General features: G+C 33.8%; 3 protein-coding genes and 1 long non-coding RNA gene across 6 annotated transcripts; 2 read left to right on the top strand and 2 right to left on the bottom strand.

Annotated features, from left to right (window-relative positions):
- Positions 46-2,529, top strand: LOC18596163 (mitochondrial substrate carrier family protein P). The gene is made up of 7 exons (XM_018122830.1): positions 46-225; positions 778-863; positions 966-1,173; positions 1,423-1,558; positions 1,650-1,834; positions 2,028-2,147; positions 2,458-2,529. Exons 1-7 carry the CDS (start codon positions 46-48, stop codon positions 2,527-2,529), a joined length of 987 nt encoding a protein of 328 aa, XP_017978319.1.
- Positions 3,007-7,340, bottom strand: LOC18596162 (EPIDERMAL PATTERNING FACTOR-like protein 5). 2 transcript variants are annotated; one of them, XM_018123818.1, is made up of 3 exons: positions 5,708-7,340; positions 3,926-5,523; positions 3,007-3,585 (listed from the first exon to the last, which is right to left on the bottom strand). In XM_018123818.1, the coding sequence occupies exons 2-3, from the start codon at positions 4,032-4,034 to the stop codon at positions 3,272-3,274; spliced, it is 423 nt and encodes a 140-aa protein (XP_017979307.1). In that variant the 5' UTR covers positions 4,035-5,523; positions 5,708-7,340; the 3' UTR covers positions 3,007-3,271. The 2 variants fall into 2 exon arrangements, with proteins under 2 accessions (XP_017979307.1, XP_007024525.1); XM_007024463.2 differs by having other exon boundaries at positions 3,926-7,340.
- On the bottom strand, positions 7,441-8,456 carry LOC18596160. Of its 2 annotated transcripts, none has more exons than XM_007024460.2 (2): positions 8,334-8,456; positions 7,441-7,896 (listed from the first exon to the last, which is right to left on the bottom strand). In XM_007024460.2, the coding sequence occupies exons 1-2, from the start codon at positions 8,371-8,373 to the stop codon at positions 7,661-7,663; spliced, it is 276 nt and encodes a 91-aa protein (XP_007024522.1). In that variant the 5' UTR covers positions 8,374-8,456; the 3' UTR covers positions 7,441-7,660. The 2 variants fall into 2 exon arrangements, with proteins under 2 accessions (XP_007024522.1, XP_017979308.1); XM_018123819.1 differs by having other exon boundaries at positions 7,441-7,890; positions 8,334-8,444.
- LOC108662483 lies at positions 12,801-14,771 on the top strand. The gene is made up of 3 exons (XR_001928350.1): positions 12,801-12,841; positions 13,084-13,158; positions 14,221-14,771. It is a non-coding gene; the product is annotated as an uncharacterized LOC108662483 (long non-coding RNA).

Raw genomic sequence — 18,032 nt, 5'->3', positions numbered from 1 at the left:
ACTGGTTATACAACACCTCTTTTACACTTTTCTGTCCAATTCATGATGGACAATGAAGGTTCTGATATCTGTTCTTCCAATGAGGGTGACTCTTATGAAGATGAACAAGTTCAAATTGTTCATTCTTTGCCTTATTTTCTATTGGAGTTAATCGCTGCTGGTGCTTCAAGCTCCCTTGCAAAAACTACAGTTGCTCCATTGGAGCGAATCAAGATACTTTTGCAGGTTAAATATGTGAATTCTCTGTTAGTTACTCTTTTTTTTTTTTCAATGAACCATTTTTTCAAGATTATAATTGTTACATCTTATAAGAATTTTGTTCACCTATGTGTTGATCTATGTCTTATTCATTGGTCCTTATGGTTGCTTATAGCATTGGATATCAATCAAAGTCTGTTGTCAGGCAGTGTTGATTTGAGCCTTTTCTAGTTGTTACAATGGCGATTTTTTCCCTTTAATTTCTTCCTAGATTCATGAATCTTAGTTTAGTTTTGAGATGTTAAGAATATTTAGGCAAAAAAAGAGAAGATATTACCATATATGAATTTACTTACCTATAAGAAATTTTAAAAACTGATATCCTGGTTGCATCAGGTGTAAATGATACAACAGCAGGTTGGTTAATTTTTACCAGTTATCTGGATTGAATGAAACAATTGGCATGGTGTAATGAAATCTTATCATTTGATTCAATATCTGTTGTTTTCCGAGTACAATATGAAGTGTACGACTCCTTTCTATCTAAAGCCTAGTTTTATTATTGGCTGGCATTGATAGACTAAGGCAGAAGGATTTCATTCAGTTGGGGTGTATGGATCATTGAAGAAGCTAGTGAAGTATGAAGGTCTTAGGGGGCTATACAAGTAAGTTCAGCAGTGCAATTTGAGTATTGCTTTCTTTGAAACAACCCATTTTTTAGTATCAAAATTTTAATAATTTATATTAATAACTCCTTTTCTTTCCAGAGCAAATGGTGTTAGTATCCTTCGAATGTTACCCCATTCTGCATTTCAATACATGACATACGAACAATATCGGAGTTTGCTGCACTACAAATGCCCATCTGTAGGAACAGGGCCTCTGTTAAATATTTTAGCTGGCTCTGCAGCTAATGGAACAGCATTCTTATGCACTTATCCCTTGGATTTGGCTCGAACGAAGTATGCTTATCAGGTAGTTAGTTTAAACAAGAGACCAGGTATATGTAAGCATTTTCTTCACTAACCTGAGAATCTATGCTACGACAGTAATCAACAATCTAACTTGTAGACATTGCAAAGTTTTCATGTAGAACTCCAATTTCAGCCATCAACTAGAGGCACTGTGTTTGTTGGATAAGTCTCTTGATCCATGAGGCTAATTCTCTCAGTGTTCATTCTAAGCTGATGTTAATTTCAATATGATTTTCTTTTCTTTGTTAAGGTGGTGGATCGAGGTCAAAGTGGCAGTGATGGTCTTAGATGTATCCATTCGGGTCATCCTGCACACCAAGGGATAAAAGATGTCTTCAGGACTGTCTATAGAGGAGGTGGAATGCTTGCTTTCTATCGAGGTGTAGGTATGCGAGGCTTCTGTTCTTACAAAAATGTAAACGTTGAATAAAGCTTCTTGACAGATTCCATCAATAATCATTAAATTTTAATGATCAGGTCCAACACTTGGTGGAATCCTCCCTTATAATGTTATAAAATTCTATGCTCAAGAAGAGCTCAAGAGATGGGTTCCCAAAGAACATCAAAGCTCCATTGCATTGAATCTTTCTTGTGGAGCTTTGGCTGGCCTATTTGGACAAACTGTCATGTATCCATTGGATGTTGTTAGGAGACAGATGCAGGTAAACCAATTTAATTTGCCTTCTTTTAAGCTAGAGAATACTAATTATGTCTAAATTTCTTCTGTGATCTTTGCCAGCGATGTCACTCTGTTGACTGTAGGTGATAATCATACATAAGTGTTTTAACTGGCTTTTTATGTTCAAACTTCAAATTCAAAGCTGTTTACATCGGTGATCAGTCTGATTACTACAGGTTGACATTCTGAATCAGAGTGGTGCGCGGTACAATGACACCATTGAAGGTCTCACAGCCATTATTCGTAATCAAGGATGGAGACAGTTGTATGGAGGCTTATGCATTAATTACATGAAGGTAATTTCAAGATATCCATCACTCTTTCTTAAGGGCATAGACTTGAATATAAGGTAAAAAACCAAGGCTTTAAGCTATCAGTTTCATAGTGCTTTTTAGGTAGAAAGCTAGGAAATGTGGAACTCAATGACTAATTCATTTGGTTTATAACTATGTTCTCCTAAAAGAAAAGTTTAATTGGATGAAAATGCAAGTAGGCTGTTCACTTGTTTGCATAAACTGGAAGATCTTTTGCTAGATTTGAAAGTAACATGAAGATGAATTTAGCAGTCTAGCACCCTATCACAATCTAAAAATCACTCTGTTGCAGGTTGTTCCTTCGGTAGCCGTTGGTCTCGCATCATTCGATGTTATTAAGTGCTGGCTACATATCCCATCGTAGCAGTTTTTGATCAGTATCAGCTGCAGAAAGAGAAGGTTTTCCATATTCCCCTAGAGAAAAGTAAAGATTGTTCGAGGTGAACACCATCTCAGGCCAGCTAGGTGTGATCTGCTATGGAGTAGAGCATTTTAATAGACTAAGCAAACAAAATGTCGATGTTGCTAATACAGGATTGTCTAAAAGAGCAAACCGCAGCTTTCTGCAGTCGATGTTGATCTGCTTCTTGCTGGATTAGTTGTTTTGAATCAAAATCTGAAAACGTTCTTGTTCATAATATAGTTGCACAATATTGCAGTTGCAGTTCTATTTCAAGAACATTTAATTATTATAATCCATTCACCATTATTCACTCTCTCGAGTCCGTAACATGGTCCAAAATTTCACACGTTTTAGATGAGAAAAGTTTGAGAGGTAAGAAGAAATGGGAGGGGTTACTCCCAATAAATAATCCATCCAACCATTGGAATTGGAAAGAGATAAAAGCGAAAAAGAAGTGCATTTGTTTTAAACAGAAAAGGGTATTATAACAGCTAATTACTAGTAGCAGAACACATTTCTATAGCTAAAAATGATTCTCCACACTCTAGGGCGTTGCAACAAAAGACTACCTTAAAAACAAGGTGAATTTAGTTTTTGTACAAAGGGATGGCTAAGGGATTTTTGATCCTAATCAAACTCTTTAGAGAACGTTGTGAACACTGAGCATTGAGCAGCTTATATCAAGGCCTCTGAGGTTTATAGTTCAAGGGCTGTAAATGGAAGGACCACACTTGCATTTCCAACTCTCAGGCTCATAATTTGCATACTGCAGACCCACATGGCTGAGCTTGCTAGTAGTAGGCACTTGAATGGCTTCACATGGGATGCAGCCATAGCATTTGTGTTCACAGCTTGGAGGACTTGATCCTATGCCCTGTTTGCTCTCCCCTTCGGCATTTGCTTCTTCATTTGTGGCAGCCGTTCCTCCCTTGCTTTCAAAACTCTGCATAGACACTTCTTTTGAGCTCGAACTTGGGCCCGAGGTATCTTGTAAAGACTGTGGTCTCTGGCCTGTGACTAATAAAAGTTAAGTTGGATTAGTACAGCATATTTGGATGGCTATTGAACTCACAAAACACACAAAATGACTACAGCTGAACTGGCGGATGAGAAAAGAGAGGCTAATGCCAAGCCAAATGGTAGGGTCAAAGGTTGGAGACTGTTGAAGATAGCTAGCAGAGAAGAGAAAGTTCTAAGGGGAATTTATTTTGGAACCGGATTGATGTCAAAAGTGCTGACATGATAATTAAGGTAGCTTTAAGGTAGCTTAATAGACATAATCATTGCAAGAAAAAGATTGAGGACCCTATTGTGATGATAGAAAAGAAAGCAAAGGCAGGCAAGTAGCTTAGCTAACCTGGTTGATGAACACCAAAACCATCATTTGGTGCTAAAGGCCTGCTGGCTGCAGAAGTCCAGCTTACTATTTGAAGAGCTAATAGAAAACAAAACAACCTTCCCTGCATTTCTTCAAAACCTCAAATGGTGATGTTGATTGACTAATTATGATGGCAATGTGAGAGATCAAGGGAGCTAGAGAAAATTAAGCACTTGCACGCTTCAAGAGGCCATGCATGACTGTTGGAATATAAGGTGGTGGGAAAAGCCTGGCAACCGGAAATCCCATTTCCCAACGTCAAGGATCAAGGCAAAACCTCTAGTATTTCTTGGGTTTTTCTCTACTTCTTATCTTGCATTGGCATGGAGATATTGCTTCACAAGCAAGTGATTCTGGTTTCTTGTCATATGGTTAAAAGTGCCAGTAATTTCAGTCCTCATTTTTTGTTATGACAACTCAGCTTGGAAGCCTTTTGATTAATCTGTTTCTCCCTCTCTCTCTCTCTCTCTCTCTTCTCCTTGTAGCCTCTTGACCTCTTGAAGACTTGCTTCTCCGCACAAGCTAACTTCTGTCTCCACCCTTCGAATCAATCTACTAATATAGTACTCTTTGAGGTGGTGCATTGGCCCCGGATAACAGCTCTCTCTTTTAGATCCAAGGGACCTAAATATCAGAAGAAATCTTAGCGTTGCCTAGACTGCAGTGCCTTTTTACCTCTGATAGTTTTATTCTTATTAAGGGTAGGAAAATCCAGTGGCAGAGTCCCATTTATGTATAGAAAAGCATCAACGTCTGAGACATCCAGGACTGCAGCAATTTTAATGAGTTGGTTAAAAAAATTACTACTTGGGGTCAACTTTTCACAGATTGGTTGGTGGGGAGCACACAGGGTAACGCACGCTTGATCAAATCCTGATCGTCCATTTGGACAATCAGCCAAGATGGCAATTAAGAAATTTGTGGTCCCTGATTCATTTTTAGTTCTCCGGATGTGCACATTTAATAAGGAGTCGTAAATCCTACCAGACAGTATCACCATCTTATTTCATTTTGAGTTTTCGATTTTCTTGAAATGGTGGAAAAGCACCAGGAGCTACCCAGTAAGAATGCAAATAGCTCAAAAGGGCGATTCCATTCATTGAATGTTCTATCTGAATGTTAAACTTTGAGGTGATAGCTGTGAAGCTGAGCCATGGAAGCAAAGCTCGAAATAAGGCAGTCTTGATTGCACCACTCAGTAAACCTTTTAACTCTCTAGTTGATAGTCTGGGCGGTAGGCTCTGCTGCAGGCTAATTTTCTATGAGCTTACGAAGAACTTTCCCACAATGAAAGGCTGGGGCCCGGGGACTTTAAAAAGTACGTCAAATAACCATCAATGAAATCAAAGTAGGCACTGGCAAACAACAAATGCTTTTTCTATGTTTTCTATGGATTTGTGTCTGGCTACAGTGATAAGATCTTTCAATGTACTGTACTATCCCCAGTCAGTATCTTTTTCCATATAAATAAAGGTGAAAGAGATCACTGCTGATTCCTCAATTATCACTGGAGTATAAAGACAAGTCTCTGCTCTAAAGCATCCTGGCTCTTGCAGACCCTCCCACATTAAACACCGCTTTGTCCATGCAAAACACAAGACACCAACACAAATTGACTTATGGTAAGGAAAACTTTATTGTTTTAACCTACTGGTAATCGCAAAAAAACTCATGCTCAGAATAATCTTCCATATCATTCATTTTCTCCAAGCACACCCAAAAGCATGATACACAACTTTAACTTGGCTTAAGTTGCCACACCTGTTTCTAATGGTATATTGCATTTACAGACTTCGAGGCCATTGAGTAAAAATTAAGCAAAGAGTGCTTACAGATCAGTCATCATTCTCTTCATATTCCAAATATCCAAAAAAAGTTGTATTCGATAGGCTACAGCATTCAACCTCATCTGAAAGACAAATCTGGATTAGGTGCAACTGAGCTGACATTATTGAGATAAAAGGCTGAGCTTATCATTTTTGTGTTGATTGTTGAGTGCATCTCATAGTTTAAAGGCTTCTTTACCATTCTTGGCGAGTGTTTCCAAATTTGGGCTTTACCACAAACACTGTCTAGTGCCTGCCTAGTTTAGTAGTTTAGTTTGAAGGTGCAGAAAGGTCTCATGTCCGTCCCATAAAGGGCCCCTCGAAATTATACAATTTATCTTTGTTTGTTAGTTTAATCATTATATTATTCATGAAACATCTGATAATGTTTAATTGCTATGATCTCATAAATTGTTGAACTAATATGGGTATTCTAGATCCTATTGACCATAAATTTACAAACTTCCACTATACACGAACAAAGAGACCAGACTTCTTTTCTTTTTGTCCAAGAAATTGGAAAAGTGAAAAGGCATACTAAAATCCACCTGCTCATGACTGAGTTGAAAGAAGCAAAGGATGTTCTTAAGCAGCTTGTACTAGTAGTACTTTTTGATAGCAGTTCTAAAATGCTAGCCTTTTGGACATGCCCTTAAACTCCTAACAATTAGTACTAACTGCTAAACAAAATCTAGCTGAAAAATCTAGGATCTGACAAAAATTTCTTAGCCATTTGATCCCTAACTAGTATTTCTGCAAACCTTAAACTTCATTCCTTGTACACATAAAAGGACCACCTGTCCTAAGTCTGAACCCAGTAAAAAAAAGACCACCTGCTCCGGGATAAATATAGATTCCTAAACGACAAATGTTATCCAACAGGATAACCACATCCTTAACTGCTTACAAGACACGTTACCATTACAGGTGTTCTACAAAACCATCAATGAAAAAGAGATGACCGAGATATCTGTCTCCATTCCAGTGATATTGCCTAATTTCCTAACTGGAGCATTTGAAGGCAGAATATTGCATACAAGTTTTAAGTCGAAATGACCCCAACCATAAAAATGAAAATAATATCAGAGCCAAATGCACATAATTATGACAAATTGGAGCTAAATGTTGCAGTTATATGTTTATATCAGTAGTCTCAAAAATGAAACGTATTAATATTGAACGGAAGTCCTCAGGTGTATGTACATGCAATAACAGCAGAGCAATAAGCAGTTGCCCCGTTTATGACATGTATAAGTAAGGGCAGTAACCACAACTTGAACTAACGTGCCTCATCTAATAGAAGTGAAAAAAGAAGGCTATCACATCACCACATCTGTTATTCCCCATCTTCCAGATGTGAGTAATATATGCATTTTATTGAAACTAGCATAATAATCGCCATACTATTTATGATTTATGCGTTTTCACACAGGTAAAATCAGCTCTTCTGTTATGAGATTTCTACAAGATTATGCCCTAATTGATTTTTGGAAGTTTGAGACATCTGTTTATGTTTCAATTCCATGTACGCAATATTTTACCCAGATGATAAGTTTAGATGCTGATGACTATAGGGAGATTGTGTCACATAGACTCTGTCAAAGAACACTGGGCACCATTAAGATAAAGAATTCCTAACCTAACGGGAGGAAGAGAGGAAAAAGAATATTGGGAAAAGACAAGTTACTTGTCAAACGCAAGAATCAAATTCTACAAAGCAAACAAGGACTATAATTCATAACGTCTCAGTTGAGTAAACAAATTAAAGCAATTAAACATCCTAAAAATATACAGTTTAACTTTCACAACACGATCCTCATTGAAAGCAAATTTTACAACATCTTTCTCATGGTAGAAGTCTCAACCCACCTCTTACTTTGAAGATGACTCATGATCCTTTAGATTCTTTCTTAGGATGAATTGCTCCAACAATGGCCTCCACTTCTTCCTTCACTCGTTCAAACACGTTAGGGCCTTTAACATCATGTACGGGGGTGTCCTCATCGATATCATCGTTCCTTCCATGTGTCTCTTTGTGATGGTGTGGTTTTTTATCAGTGTGGATTATGGCCCCAATCTCTTCCTTAGCTCTCTCAATTATGTTGGGTGCTTTAACATCTTTTTCTTCCATAGGAAAGCAGAGAAGACAAGAAAATTAGGGGGGAAAGCCCATAAAATTGCCAGTTATTTTACCTCCAAAACTAGAATGAACAAGACCAAAATACAAAAATCTAAGGACTCCATTTTTTTCCATGTAAACTGCCACAAGCAAAGGGTTCACATTTCTTAAAAATATCGTCATCCTCTTTCCCACCCAATAAAAGACACAAAATAAATAGTTCCTAGGGAAAGATTAAAGTGAGAGATGATTAGATTAGCCTTAAAATCTAAGTCTTTAACTAGAGAAACCCATTTTCTGTAAAAAGCTATATATTCACAGATCAAAAGCCATATATTTACACATAATTTGGCGAAGTCCACAATCAGGCATAATAATAAGTTCAATTTTAAAAACCAAAAAACAAAAAAGACAAGAAGAAATTGAGACAAAAACATAGTACCTGAGCGATGATCCGTTGGATGATGTTTTGGTTCAGACATTTGATCTGAAATTTCCAAACAGGAAACCTTTAGCGAGATTGATTTAGAACTTTGAGAGTTGTTTGGGAACTTCTGATTATGATCATGAGGGCGGATTTATGTGGGGCCCATCATCCTGATGACGTGGAAGGATCAGATTCACAATTGACGTACTGGTCTGGGCTTCGTGGCCTACGTGGGTGCCTGGAGGCTGGAATTAGGCTCGAGGAGTAGCAAAAGCCTAATTAATAGTTATACCTCCATTTACAGATTTTTGAGGAAATGGCTGATACTTTTCTTTTTTAACCTTAATCTTAAGTTTGAATAAATATATTTTTATGTGACTCAATTTAAAATAATTTTTTTATATTTTTATTTTAAATTATATTAATTTTTATAATTAATATTTAATTAATTTTTATTACTTAATATATTACTTGTCATTTTATATTATACAATGTTGACATACAAATTGATATTTCATAATAAATAATAAAGTGATATATTAATTTGACAAAATAATATTGATACATGATATTTTTTATTTTTCATGTTAATATCATATCAGACATTATAACTAATAACATTTAATTAATTATTAATTTTAAAAATTTATTTAACTAAAAATTAATATTCTTTCGCTAGCTTGTTCTTCCTCCTTGTTCTTTTTCTGATTGATGTTTACCCTTTGCTGGGTGTTGAATTTTGATATTTCTTCTCCAATTTACCCAGGCTTGGTTGCAATTAATTAATTAGTACTTATAAAAAATAATTAATTAATTAGTTCCTTCTTAGCAAACAGGGGCTGTTTTGTTCTTCTCCACCTCTTTTTTATTGGAAAAAGCTTTCTCCGTTACCTTGCATTTATCTTTAGCGGAAAAAACAAAGTGAGCGGATAAATTAAGAAAAAGCAATTCCCCTGTGTTTTTGTCTACTGGCTATTTAATATTAGAAACTTTATGATTTACTTAATTAGTGATAATAGAATTAATAGTTAAGAGTTAATATGGCACGAGAGAAAGTATGATATTAGTTGCAGATTTTTAAAAGAATATAATGTAAAGGGCGCCTTATACAAAAGTTCATTTGTTTCAGATTATCTTATTATAATATAAATTCATAGGTTTTTCACTGTTGAAAGTACATCAATGTGAATTTCTCTATTAACCCTTGCTAATACCGACGTGGGATTGGCTTAATTGCTACTTTTACCTGCATGCATGCCACCATAGAAATGATGATCCTGGGCTTAAATACTAACGTTGTTATCCAAAATTCAAACTTTTGGAAAAGAGACAAGGAGGAAAACCGTATATATGCACCCTAACTTAAAAGTTTTGGATTACTTTATTGTCTTTGAATTTTTTAAAGAAAATTATGAGAAATTTATAATTCTCTTTATAAGTTCAATTCAAAAATATTTTTTATTATAATTTTAATAATTTTTAATTAATTTTTTACATAACTTAATAATAATAATACCTTTCAAATAATTTCAAACAAATTAAAATGATTTTGATTTTCTTTATCCCGCTATCCAAATAAAAATTTCAAAATTAAATTATGACATCAATGTATGTATTTTAGGTTCTTTGGTGTATTGGTTTATTTATCGAACCCCGAAGTTGAGGTTGAAATTGATTAGATATATTTGTAAATTATAACATTGTATGATTTTGGTAACTTAAACTTGATTGCGAGTAGGCAAATCAATTAATTATTAGGTATTGTGAGACTGATTTTTAAGCATTGCATGACTTAATCATTGCTTCGCTGATTTTAGGTATTACGTGATTAGTTTTTAGGCATTGCGTGACTGATTTTTAGATAATGTCTAAGTCACGTAATGCCTTACTAACCAGTCACGCAATGCCTTATTAACCAGTCACGCAATGCCTATCAACCAGTCACACAATATCTAAAAATCAATCACACAATACCTAAAAATTAGTAATACAATGTCTAAAAATTAGTAATGTAATGTCTAAAAACTAGTATTCTAATGCCCAAAAATTGATTATGCAGTGTTTAAAAATTACAAAAACTACTGAATTTCATTTAACAAAATCAATAACTTCAAATAATATAGCTTATTTCATTTAACAACATAATCAATGGATATGCCTACTTGGTGAAGAATGCTCAAAATGCTCAAAAATTTTTCTTTATATATAAAAAATCATTACAAAATGTTTAAAAATACTTAAAACGCTCAAAAGTTACTTTTCGTGTATCAAAAATCACTTCAAAATATTCAAAATGCTCAAATATTTTTTTTTTTGGTAAAAAATACTCCAGAAATGAATAGTCTGAAAAGGAAAGCTCAAAGGATACGAGTCGATTTGAGGCGTTGACCTAAACATATGAATCGGTTTCATTAAGGGCAATTTTATCCAAAATTAATTTTCTTTGATTAAAAATAAATAAAAATATAAAAAGAGCTATTTTCAAAAATACTTTATATATGAGGGATATTTTTGAAAAAAAATCCAATTTGACATTACAAAAAAAAAAAAAAAACTATACTATTCACTTTGAACAAGACTCATTGATTGCTAGGAATGTCTTTTATCAGCGGCCGATTTGCACATGTGTTTTATGGAGTTTTCATGTTCAAACTTTGGCAATAATTAATTTGATTAGAGAGGCTCCACTAACCACAACAAAGATAGTTTTTTTGTCCTCGCTGGTCGCCATGCACATGGAGACACAACGAACAATTAGAAACAAGAAAATGATGTAAAGCGGTCGATAAAAGGACCTAGCACACGTTGGACTGAAAGGAAATACTATAATTAATTGTCCTTCTTATGTCAAAATGACTGGGCTGAGGCGAGAAATCATGGAGGTTTTGTATGGGGAGCAAGAGGATAAGAAAGTGCATTGACAAGGGTCAATCTTTAATGATGATATATATGGTCCGAAATTCAATCGTACTAAAAGAGACAGAGGAAACATGGGTCACTAGACAGAAGCTAGGGATGTTTTTCCACAAGAATAAAGAAGTAATGATCTAGGTCTTCACTGCCCTGGAGCTGGAAGATAGAAGGGAAAGGACATGCTAAGGAGCCAATGGCCTCGAGCATTGGGGGTGAGAATTGCTATTTATGATTAGTTTTACTCGGAGTATGGGGCTTGAGAAGGGGAGTAGAAAAGAGTTGTGAGAATGGTGGTTAGTAAAGTAAAATCAGAGTTGGTTTCAGGATCGGTTCTTGGTAAGGCCACATAAGTAAGGGGTTTAGGTTTCAAATTAGAAGAGATTTTATATTTTTATAATAATAATAATATATTTAATTATATTAAAAATATATAAAACTTAAGATAGTTAATAAAATATTTATTTATTTTTTTATGCCTAATAAATATTTATTTTCTCTCACTTCCATTTTCATATTAATCTTGAACTAATTATCTCATTTCTTATTAAAAATATATGAAGAATAAAAAGTAAAAAATAATTAATAAGATAACATTTTCTCCTGTTTCTTTAACTATATGTCTAATAAATCTTAATTGTTTATCACTCTCTAATTCCTAAAATCCTATTAATTCCCAACTATTTCTTCTATTTGTAATCAACTAAGGGTAATATGTATTTCATGATCTCCAACAACAATTTTTTCTCACCTATTTCATTTATTTCCAATCTACTAACGATAAGATGTATTTAATAATTTCCAACAACTATTTTATTTTCTATATATAAAACTAATTATCTTTTTTTTTCAATTTATAATATTTACTTCTAAATTTTTTGTGACACCCAGTACCCTCGTATTGTGAAACCTGGACCTTCATAGACCCGTAACTAGAAGTAGACGCAATAACACGAACCAAGGGTAATTTCGTCATTTCTCATGGTGAACTCTTGGAAGTAGTTTTCTAATGTTATTATAGTCTAAGTAAGCCTAAGGAATAAATGAATGATGGTAAAATAAATGAAAAAGATAGAAACACTGATAATTTCCATAGTAGGGGCAAAATGGTCATTTTACATCTATGATATAAATTTTTACGTTTTCGTGAACCCGAGTATTTTTAAACTATTATGGACTTTGTCTCAGTGTCAAAAGAGTAAAAAGGTTGCACAAAGGATGGGAGGAAGACAAAGTGACCTTTTTAAGGGCATTTTGGTAATTTAGATGAGGAATTGGATAAACTTTAGATATAAATATCTAAGTTCCAGCAACTTCCAACAGCTTTTTCTTCCATCCATCTCTTCTCTCCATTTCACGTTTTCTTCACCCTCCATGGGAAGAAAACCTTGAATCCTCCATAAATCTATCATAGAAAGTCCAAGTTTCATGCTTTTGTCCACTCCTTCATAGGGTTTTTCATGCTCTTCCACTTTTACACCTCAACAGCCTTCAAAAGTCTTTCTTTAGTACATTCACTCACTAGCTGGACGTGTAGAGAGAGAGAGTGTGAGTGATTTCCCTTATTAGCTTGAAGAATTTTGAAAGAGAATTCAACTACAAAGACCATCAAGGTGAGTATGAGTTAGGGTTAATCTCTTTAGTTGTTGATAATGTCTAGTAATTAGATTAGTGAGTGTTTTATTGTTGAGGTTGTTTATTCATTTTTTGTGTGACTAGAGTAGTGCAAATAATAGCCATTTAGTAGTAGTTGGAAGTTAGTTAGGGATGACTAGTAGAACTTGATTTAGAAAATAGCTTTCGGAATGGTATTAATGCCTAGTTGGGTTGATGGCGATGTTGTTGTGTGTGATAGGTTTCAACAAAACCCCACACCTCCATTCGGAACATTAATCGAAGTTAGAGCCCATCAAAACATCAACAAAGACTGGTGAGTGAACTTACATTTCAAAATATTTTGGGAAGTGCCTACATGTTTAAATAAATCATTTGAAAGTTTCATTTGTTTTTACTTTAAAAATATACTTAGGGAACAAGCCCTTGATGAAATGTTTCTATCTTGTGAAATGTGTAATATGAATAGTTCAAGCGTTATCACATTATATTGATATGTATATTATGCTTTGGATGCTCCTTTTGTGTGATAATGATGACCCAACTATGTGTGGTGTGGGAGTGCACATGAGCTGATGATGACCCGGTTATATGTGAGTAAAGAGTGCGCATGAGCTGAGTGTGGCGGGATGGTATGCATGATGATGTATATATATGTATATATGTTATAGAAAGTTTATGAAAATAATTGTGATTGTGTTGTATGTTGATATTGTTAATTGCTCCCAAATTGCTTTTCATTTCAGCAAGAAAATGACTTTTTGATGTAACAATACCCCTTTTAAATAAATTGCTCTGTTTCTCGCTGCAGCGAGATTCATTCTCTCTGCAGCGAGAAACTCTCGGGTTGGGGAGGGGGGTTACATTGGCCTGGTTCTCGCTGCAGCGAGAAACTCTCGGGTGGTTCCAAAATTTTAGTGTAGTGCTTTCATTTTTACAAAGATTTTGACCACATTCTGATCAAAACTGGGCAAAGGGGTAAACAAAAAAGTTGTAGCCCAGCCTCTTAGCTTTCTAATGACTTAAAAATCATATCAATTGGACTTCTGTAGTTGGAGATATGCTTAAAAACCAAAACATATGCAAACAAATAATACGTTATCGCTGCAGCGAGAAAACCCTCAATTTGCTTGTCTTGCTTGGTCATTGCTGAAACTTGCATTCTATTCAACTTCATGGTTTATCATGGATCTTGTAACATTAAGGGATTAAATATTCAAAGTTTGAAATGAGGGGTTTTAACCAAAAATTTGATTAAATTGCATGGTTTTATAGTAAGTGCACCATGTTTTTTAAAACATTCATTGTCGTTGCTTGTTCCCTTCTTGTGTTCACTCACTGAGTTTATACTCACTCTTTTTAAATTGCATGTTTTCAGATCCGTAGCTAGTTGGGACCGAGATTAAGGAGACCACTTGTATTCACCCTTTAGTAGGTATATGGCATTCGGTAGCTATGCCCTCACCCAAGTCACTCCGTTGGTCGTCAAGAATTTTGCATGTGGATTTACACTCGATGTAAATCGCTAAGATTTAGGCTACAAACAATAGATGTATATGTGATATGATGATGCCATTATGAGATGGCAATGAATGACAGTATTTTGGATTAGTACAAATATAAATATTTGGTTGTCTTGTTTATTATCGAAATACGTATAGTTGAGAATAAAAATTTTGTGCTTAGAAATGATGGCGGGAATGATGAAATAGAATTTCATAAATAGGCTTGCTTGGGCTTAGTGGGCTATGCCCATTGGGCCCTTATGCTGGTCATGGCCCGAAATTTGGGCTGTGACATTCTTCTTCCTTCATTTGTTTTTTTTTTCTTTAATTTCAATTTTCTTCCAAAGAATACGGAAGTTTATTGTGCTATTATCTTTATAAGGCTGTCAACCTCATTCAGCAATAAGCATTCGACAATTAAGTACTATTGTTCTAATTTTTGCAGACTTTTTTACTTTAATTTAAAGTTTATATTATTATTATTATATTATCTTTATTTTATGTGATAGTTAATTTATTTGAATTAGAAATTTTGATTGTTGATTTTATATTGGCCATTTAAAATATATAAAATAATTATAATAGTTAAATATTTTTGGTACTTCATAATAAATATTCGAATATATCAAATTGAAAATATAAATTTGATTATTCAAAGTTAATTTTTTTTAATTTCAACAAAAAAGGTCTCATTTGAATATTTTACTTTAAATCTTTGAAGTTATTGAGCTGTCCCTGGTTTGTTTTCTTTCAAGAAACTAAATTGTAAATGGTAGCCAATGGAGTGTAGGAATTGGTACAGGGAAAAGGCCAATTTTTAGAGTCAAAGGGGTAATAAGGAGCCTGATCACTATTTGGGAAAATTCCTTTGAATTTGAAAATTGTGTTATGAAAAAAAAATTACATTCTTGTGATTGAAAAGATTAAGAAGATAAATCAATATTGTGGATTTGGCAACATCTAACTAAAAAGAAAACAAGAGTAAGGTATTATGTGAGGAATTGGTAAAGGTAATTAAAGGACTGGAGGCCTTGTGGTGCTTGGGGGAATTTCAGTAATATGAAGAGCATAAATGAAAAATAATTAAGCTATTCTCCCTTTATTTTCATATATTATTTCTTTTATCGTTTGGTTGACAATTTGGTTCAAGGAATAGCTATTTTCTTGTAATAGTTAATTTCTAAAATCTCTCGAAAAACAACATTTAACTAATCCCAACCCCTCATGGTATTTGTTATTTCATGATTGGGGGAATAGCCTCTAAAATTGAAAAGATTAAAATGCCCGTTATAAGTGTGAAAAATTACAACCCTACTTATATAAAAACATTCTTTTTTCTCTCTTTCTTCTTTCGCTCCCTCCATTCCACTTTCTGCATTTCTCCTTCTTTCTCTAATCTTTCACCCACCATCAAAGGGGATGGCAACTGCGAAAGTGGTGTAAGGGTCGAATTTGGCCAAATCCAACTACAAAAAGTGTTGATCTGGTGCCCTAATGGCTAGATTTGACCACAAGGAGCACCAGATTGGCACATCAATACGCCAACCACATCTTCAATGGCTAGCTAAAGGAGAAGAAAGGAAAATGAGACAAGAAAAAAATAAAAAAAAAGTTTAAGTTTCTAATGATATATTATAACAATTAATATTTTAAATTTAAAAATTAATTGAAATTATTACTATTTTAATCATAATAATATTTAAATTATAAATAAAATATTAATATTTAAAAGGTTAATATTTAAACTATTAATTATTAATATTTTAAATAAATGATAAATTATTAATATTTATAAAAATAAAATAAAATAAAAATAAATAATCATATATTATAATAAAAGTTATTTTTTGTCTTTTTATCACTTATTTCTTTGTTATTCTAAAATTATTTTTACCAACCAAACATTATAATAATTCATAATAGTAATTCCTACCTTATTCTATTCCGTTAACCAAATTATATAACAAAATTTTCATTCTATTGCCATAGAATACTTATTTTATTCTAATCTATTTTATTCTACGAATCAAACGTGCAGTTAGTTCTTTAGAGTTTACAGAAGAATTGAGACTAGTGGATCTTCAATGTCTGGGAACAAGTTCACCCAGTCTAATAATAGAGAAAATGCTACCTTCAGCAAATTGGACACTTTCCTTATTAATGTGAAATTGTTAAGGTGCTATCCAAAACTCCACAAAAAATGCTTACTTAGCTCCTTCTCGGATCATAATCCTATTCTATTTGGGATGGAGAAGTTAAATTGGGGCCCAAAACTATTCAAATTTTTTAACCATTGGTTAAAAGAAAGCAATTTCCATGACTTAGTAAAGAAAAATTAGGAGAATGTTGAACATGAATAGACAATGAGAGAAGGTGTTTGGTAAAGGCTTAAGAAATTAAAGTTCGCTATTAAAACAAGAGCAAAAAAGTTTGGACACATCAGAGAAAAAATTATCACTTTGGAGGAGGAAATCCAAAATATGAATAGGAATGGCACGAAAACAAAGCCGAAAAGGGCAAAAAGGAATCCATTATGAATAAAAGGTCGATTTATGTGATCTCATTATAGAGCAGAGAAAAATGTGTGATAACAAAAGGCGAAAGTAATATGGATGCTAAAGAAATATCAAAATTCAAAATTTTTTCGTTGAATGACATAAGCAAGGAAAAGAATTAATTGTATCGAGAGAATCAATGTCCATTAGAAGATGGTTAGAAACTATAGATGATGAATGAAGAGGTTGTAAGATTTTTTTTTTAAGTACTCTATAGAAACAAAGATGTGACAAAGTTGAGAGATAGAAATCGCAATTTCCAAAAATTGAGTGAGTAATTGGTTTGATTCCTTAAGAAACTTTTTACAGAAATGGAGGTATGGGTGACTGTTTGTAGTTGTGATAGTAACAAAGCACTTGGTCTCAACAGTTTTGACTTCAATTTTTTTCAAAAGTCAAAGGCAGGGGTTAAAGGCACAATGATGAACTTTATGATAGAATTTTTCAACCCTGGTAAGCTCAAGGATATATCAACACTTCATTTATAATCCTTATTCTAAAGTACACAAATTCGAAAGCTTTGAGTGATTACAAGCCCATTAGCTCGGAAGGTAGTGTGTATAAAACAGTAATTGAAGTCTTCAAAAATTGGATGGGACAGGTGATGCAAGAAGTAATAGGTTGCAATCAATTTGTTTTTATTAGAGGATGACAATTTATGGACTGTCCCCCAATCGCAAACGAAATAATCGACCTCATGAAAAGGGGAAGCGAAAAAGGAATTATACTCAAAATAGATTTTGAGAAGACAAATGATAGTGTAAATTGGGTCTTCGTGGAGATGATGTTGTCCAAATTGTGTTTTGAGAGCAAAGACGAGGTTGGATAAAGGAATTTATTCTCTTCCCTAATCTTAGTAATACCTTAATGAGAGAATTCAAAATGGGAAGGTATTTGATACAAGGTGGCCCCTAAAATATATATATATATTTTTAACAATGTGGTTGAAGCTTTTAGTGCATTGATGAACAAGGCAATTGAAGTTTGGCTGGGCAAGGGTATTTCTATTGGGAAGAATGGGTTGATTATTTCGCATTTTCAATACATTGATGACACCAAGATCTTTGGTGAACCAAAATTTGAGAGTTGGCTTTAAAATATATTATTAAAAAAACTGCCTCCTTGGGTTG

This window comes from Theobroma cacao, chromosome 6 (genome assembly GCF_000208745.1).
Source record: "Theobroma cacao cultivar B97-61/B2 chromosome 6, Criollo_cocoa_genome_V2, whole genome shotgun sequence".
NCBI lineage: Eukaryota > Viridiplantae > Streptophyta > Magnoliopsida > Malvales > Malvaceae > Theobroma > Theobroma cacao.
The sequence above is the reverse complement of the archived record's forward strand: the minus strand, read 5'-3'. Positions and strand labels throughout refer to the sequence as shown.